Source organism: Oncorhynchus masou, chromosome 31, assembly GCF_036934945.1.
Source record: "Oncorhynchus masou masou isolate Uvic2021 chromosome 31, UVic_Omas_1.1, whole genome shotgun sequence".
In the NCBI taxonomy this organism is placed as follows: domain Eukaryota; kingdom Metazoa; phylum Chordata; class Actinopteri; order Salmoniformes; family Salmonidae; genus Oncorhynchus; species Oncorhynchus masou.
Genome location: NC_088242.1, coordinates 81265672 through 81271671, shown reverse-complemented (window position 1 = coordinate 81271671; position 6000 = coordinate 81265672). Strand labels below are relative to the sequence as shown.

Sequence of the window (6000 nt, the reverse complement as noted above, 5' to 3'; positions counted from 1 at the left end):
GACTCAGCCACAGGAACAGCGCTAACAGGGTTGGCTACTGGTTGGACAGGTGAAGGCATTACCGGTATGATATGCAACAAAAGCGGAGATTGCAGAAGGGACCCCAACATTTTTGGGAGCCTGTCCTCCATAATATTTTAGGCAGGAGAAGCAGACAGCAGGAATAGTTGAACCCGACGACGGGAAAAGGCAGTCTAGATGTAATTCAAGAGTCGCCAGCATGGACGGTTCTATTACCTCAGCGGGGTCCTTAGCACAGGGGCAAGGGACCGAGGTGGCCAGGGCAACAACTACTGCCACTGTGAAAAAGGACCCCCGAGTTTCCTTCTCAAATGTCCCTAGTAGAAAAGCATCGTCCTCTGTGCAGAACCAACAGAAGATGAATTCTGTCTCATGTTTTAAATCTGAGGATATATCCCAGGTTGTGACAGATTATGGGGAACCAAATGACAATCGGACATACATGCAGCGGCAATTTAGTTCCATGCTTCAGCCTGGAGTTAATAAATTTTCACTGCGTATGTTTGGGAGCCAAAAAGCTGTTGAAAAGGAACAACAGCGCGTCAAATCGGCCGGTAATTGGATTATTCATCCATACAGCGATTTCAGGTAAGTGTAAAGTGGCACTGAGGTTGGGCGCAAATTGGTCATCCATGGGCTGAACAAGTATAATCATTTAACCAAGACACATAACTTTAATTTAAATCACAATTAACCAAATTGATATTACGCATTGGAAATAAACTATGGAGGAATGTTAAATGTGCAGATTTGTTGACATCCATCTTTTGCTGTCAGTGAGGTTTGCAGCTTTTCATCAGTAATGTATCGCCACTAAATGCAAATCTGAAATTATAGACCAAAAAATATTGTCAAAACACCAAATCTAAAACCCGAAAAAATCGTTTACACATTCTCCTCATCATTGCGCAGTTTTGATAGATTTGTGTCTCATGACCTTTTCCATGATGGAACAGAGTTGGTTTAGGGACGCGTGTTGTGTACTGCTCAAAACTTAGTAGTTAACATACAAAGGAAAGGCCTATTTATAGTAATGTCTCACGTTTGTAATGAATAGTCTGGGACTTGCAGTGATGCCTCCTGCATAAATCAGCTGACCAGAAATTACTTGTTGGTGGTGAAGTTACTTGGTAAACATAATATTACATTATTATTTAGGCAGGCTAGCCTAGTGGTTAGAGCGTTGGGCCAGTAACAGAAAGGTTGCTACATCGAATCCCCGAGCTAACAAGGTAAAATAAAATAAAAACTGTCATTCTGCCCAGTTAACCCACTGTTCCTAGGCGGTCATTGTAAATACAAATTGGTTCTTAACTGATTTGCCTAGTTAAATAAAATATTAAAGCTGCAATATGGAACTTTTTGGGGACTAGATCAAATTCACATAGAAAAGTGAGTTATAGATCTGTCATTCTCATTGAAAGCAAGATTAAGAAGCAGTAGATCTATTCCATGTGAGCTATTTCCATGCTTCCCGTTCTTAAGTTTCATTTTTTAGTCTTTTACTTTCGGTTTTGTACACCAGCTTCAAATAGCTGAAAATACAATATATTTCACAGCTGTTTAGATGGTACAATGATTATCTACACTATCCTTGCTTGTTTTATCACATAAACTGAAATTAGCAAGCAGGAAACGGAGGAACGATTTCTGCATAGTGTATCTTTAAATACATATGAAATAATTGTCTTATAGTTCCTTTATAAAAAATGCTTTATGGGCAATTTATTAAGCATGCTTTCAGTTTATTTTTATTTAATTTTTATTTAACCTTTATTTAACTAAGCAAGTCAGGCTTTTCTATTATAACACATTTTGTCAAATTCCCTTATCGTGCCTGATTGATTACAGCGTTGTACACAGATATCTGATATTTTTTTTGTTAAATAACTTGGTAAATTGAGTACAGTATGAACCATAATACCCATAAAACCTAGCTGTAAAACCCGTAAATGGTTTCAATCATTTTTTCACCATTCATTTTTCCGTAGGGTAATTTCAAACTACTTCATAAGGTTTGTGTTTTGTGTATGCTTATCCAGGCATTACGTTTTGATAACCACAGACAAGGTAACTTTTATCAGTATATTCTTCTGTAATAACTTTCCAAAAATAAAATGCTAATTAGCCGCTAATGTGGCTATCATACAGAACTACACATCCTGATGCAAGTTTTGACGTAACCACTCAAGGCGCAGGGTGGAAAGAACCTCCACATTTCTTCATGCAAACTCATCCACGAGTAACCTAGCAAGTAGATATTACAGCCTTTCTAGTTTCTCTTGTAAATAATTGATGTTTTGTATTTCTTGTGTGTATTCTTGTTTAGCATTTTTCAAATGACCTAGCTAGCTACCGGAGCATTTTTCATTACTCTCATTTTTTAAATTACCCTGGCCTTTTTAGCTAACTAGCTAACCTTAGGTCTCTCCGTCGATCAGAAGCAAGGATGGTTCTGTGCTCTACACCGGATTGTAACCAGTAACGTTACTTTGATAAGCACACGTGTATTTGATCGTTTTCCGTCCTCTGAGTGAGAGGCTTCGCTGGAGTTGTGTGATAAGGTAAGCCCTGTTTGCTAGCTGCTAACAAGCTATTTTGGTCAAAGAGCTGTGGTTAGCTAGATGCTTTTGAAAATTAGCTAGATAATCACCGACTAGTTACGTGTACAACACACTTTACTTTCCTTACAAGTAAAAAGAAAACCAACATAGGATAGCATAATGACTGTTTTGATCTTTTATTATTTACCTATTATTAAGTTCTTTGTGAGCTAGCCAGCTACATAACGTTAGCTCACAGTTTGCGTAGTCATACTTTTTCACTTGGTGACATGCTAGCTAACGTTAGCCTACCAGGGCAGATATACAGCTAGCTGAATATCGCCTGGTGAGCTAGGTAGTTAGGCACCTTGGTTGGCAAGTTATCTACATTAGCTAACGTTAGCTAGCTAACGTTGCACGATATCTCACCCTGGTGTAGTGGGACTTTACCAATAAGCGGTGACATGTTGAAACAAATCAAATTTGATTTGTCACATGCACCGAATACAACAGGTGTGTAGACCTTACCGTGAAATGCTTACTTACAAGCCCTTAACCAACAATGCAGTTTTAAGAAAATAGAGTTAACAAAATATTTACTAAATAAACAAAAGTAAAAAGTGAAAAATAAAAAGTAACACAATAAAATAACAATAATGAGGCTATATACAGGGGGTACAGAGTCAATGTGCAGGGGTACAGTTTAGTCGAGGTAATTTGTACATGTAGTTAGGGGTAAAGTGACTATGCATAGATAATAAACAGCGGGGGTAGAAGATGTTAAGAAGCCTTTTGGACCTAGACTTGGCGCTCCGGTACCGGTTGTCATGCGTTAGCAGAGAGAACAGTCTATGACTTGGGTGACTGGGATCTTTGACATTTTTTGGGGCCTTCTTCTGACACCACCGAGAATATAGGTCCTGGATGGCAGGAAGCTTGGCCCCAGTGATGTACACACTACCCCCTGTAGCGCCCAGGCTTGGGTAGGTCACTTTCTAAATGTAATCCATTACAGTTACTACTTACCTGTCCAAAATTGTAATCAGTAACGTAACTTTTGGATTACCCAAACTCAGTAATGTAATTTGATCACATTCAGTTACTTTTAGATTACTTTCCCCTTAAGAGGCATTAGAATAAGACAAAATTGTACAGTTTAAGTTGGAAGTTTACATACACCTTGTAAACTCAGTTTTTCACAACTACTGACATTTAATCCAAGTAAAAATTACCAATCTGAGGTCAGTTAGGATCACCACTTTATTTTAAGAATGTGAAATGTCAGAATAATAGTAGAGACAATTACATTTACATTTACATTTAAGTCATTTAGCAGACGCTCTTATCCAGAGCGACTTACAAATTGGTGAATTCACCTTCTGACAATGATTTATTTCAGTTTTTATTTCTATCATCACATTCCCAGTGGGTCAGAAGTTTACATGCACTATATTAGTATTTGTTGGCATTGCCTTTAAATTGTTTAACTAGAGTCAAACGTTTTGGGTAGCCTTCCACAACCTTCCCACAATAAGTTGGGTGAATTTTGGCCCATTCCTCCTGACAGCTGTTGTAACTGAGTCAGGTTTGTAGGCCTCCTTGCTCGCACACGCTTTTTCAATTCTGCCCACAAATTTTCTATGGGATTGAGTTCAGGGCTTTGTGATGGCCACTCCAATACCTTGACTTTGTTGTCCTTAAGCAATTTTGCCACAACTTTGGAAGTATGCTTGGGGTCATTGTCCATTTGGAAGACCCATTTGCGACCAAGCTTTAACTTCTTGACTGATGTCTTGAAATGTTGCTTCAATATATCCACGTAATTTTCCTACCTCATGATGCCATCTATTTTGTGAAGTGCACTAGTCCCTCCTGCAGCAAAGCACCCCCACGACATGATGCTTCCACCCCCGTGCTTCACGGTTCTTTGGCTTGCAAGCCTCCCCCTTTTTCCTCCAAACATAACGATGGTCATTATGGCCAAACATTTCTATTTTTGTTTCATCAGACCAGAGAACATTTCTCCAAAAAGTACGATCTTTGTCCCCATGTGCAGTTTCAAACCATAGTCTGGCTTCTTCCTTGCTGAGCGGCCTTTCAGGTTATGTCGATATAGGACTCGTTTTCCTGTTGATATAGATACTTTTGTACCTGTTTCCTCCAGTATCTTCACAAGGTTCTTAACTGTTCTGGGATTGATTTGCACTTTTCGCACCACAGTACGTTCATCTCTAGGAGACAGAACGCGTCTCCTTCCTGCGCGGTATGACAGCTGCATGGTCCCATGGTGTTTATACTTGCGTACTATTGTTTGTACAGATGAGCGTGGTACCTTCGGGCATTTGGAAATTTCTCCCAAGGATGAACCAAACTTGTGGAGGTCTTGGCTGATTTCTTTTGATTTCCCCATGTTGTCAAGCAAAGAGGCACTGAGTTTGAAGGTAGGCCTTGAAATACATCCACAGGTACACCTCCAATTGACTCAAATTATGTCAATTAGCCTATCAGAATCTTCTAAAGCCATGACATCATTTCCCTGGTATTTTCCAAGCTGTTTAAAGGCACAGTCAACTTAGAGCATGTAAACCTCTGACCCACTGGAATTGTGAAACAGTGAATTGTAAGTGAAATAATCTGTCTGTAACCAATTGTTGGATAAATTAACTGTGTTATGCACGAAGTAGATGTCAGCAAGACATTTGTGGAGTGGTTGAAAACGAGTTTTAATGACTCCAACCTAAGTGTATGTAAACTTCCGACTTCAACTGTATGTTACCAATTGAACGATATCTATTGCAGGATAAATCAATGTTAAAGTTTACATAGCTGGCCATATATAGATGTTAAATGGTTTTTTTTGTGTTGGTAATGTAGGCTTCTTCTAACCCATTGCTTTCTACTACATATAATAGTATTATTAAATTATATCTTTACATTAAAAACCAAAGTCTTATCAGAGTTCCAGTCATTTCAATAAATGTTATACCCCTTGATCTTCAAGAATATTACTTGGAAATATGGAAGTATAGATTAGCCAAATAGTTTTTACCTGAGCATAACCCCAAAACTAAGAACTTATTAGCCAGCCCTACTCAGTTGTTTATGATTTTGTTGTCATAGAGACCTGATTGGGGCTCATTGATTTGAGTTGAAAAATAAATGCTGCGCTCATGGAATGGCATGCTTTGAGCGCTACTAAAAAGTGCTATTTACATGTGAAAAATGTATGTCATATGCTGCATTTGCTATAGGCCTATTGTTTACATTTTTGTTGGTGACACTTTGATATCTTGATAATATGTAGCTATTTAAAGGGAAAATCAACAGATGAAAAAATAACAAAATTGTTGGACCTCTGTTTTGGTAAAAAGCTGAGGGATAGGCCTGGAGAAATGTAACCACTCAGATTAATAGACAGAGCTATGAATTTAAAGAC

General features: G+C 38.5%; 1 protein-coding gene across 1 annotated transcript in view; it reads left to right on the top strand.

Annotated features, from left to right (window-relative positions):
- Positions 1 to 6000, top strand: part of LOC135524540 (potassium/sodium hyperpolarization-activated cyclic nucleotide-gated channel 2-like) — a 109392-nt gene continuing 103392 nt past the window's right edge. Inside the window, exon 1 of the mRNA XM_064952159.1 lies at positions 1 to 609. Within this exon, the coding sequence (XP_064808231.1) occupies positions 221 to 609 (389 nt within the window). The 5' untranslated portion in view covers positions 1 to 220. The remainder of the gene's footprint in view (positions 610 to 6000) is intronic.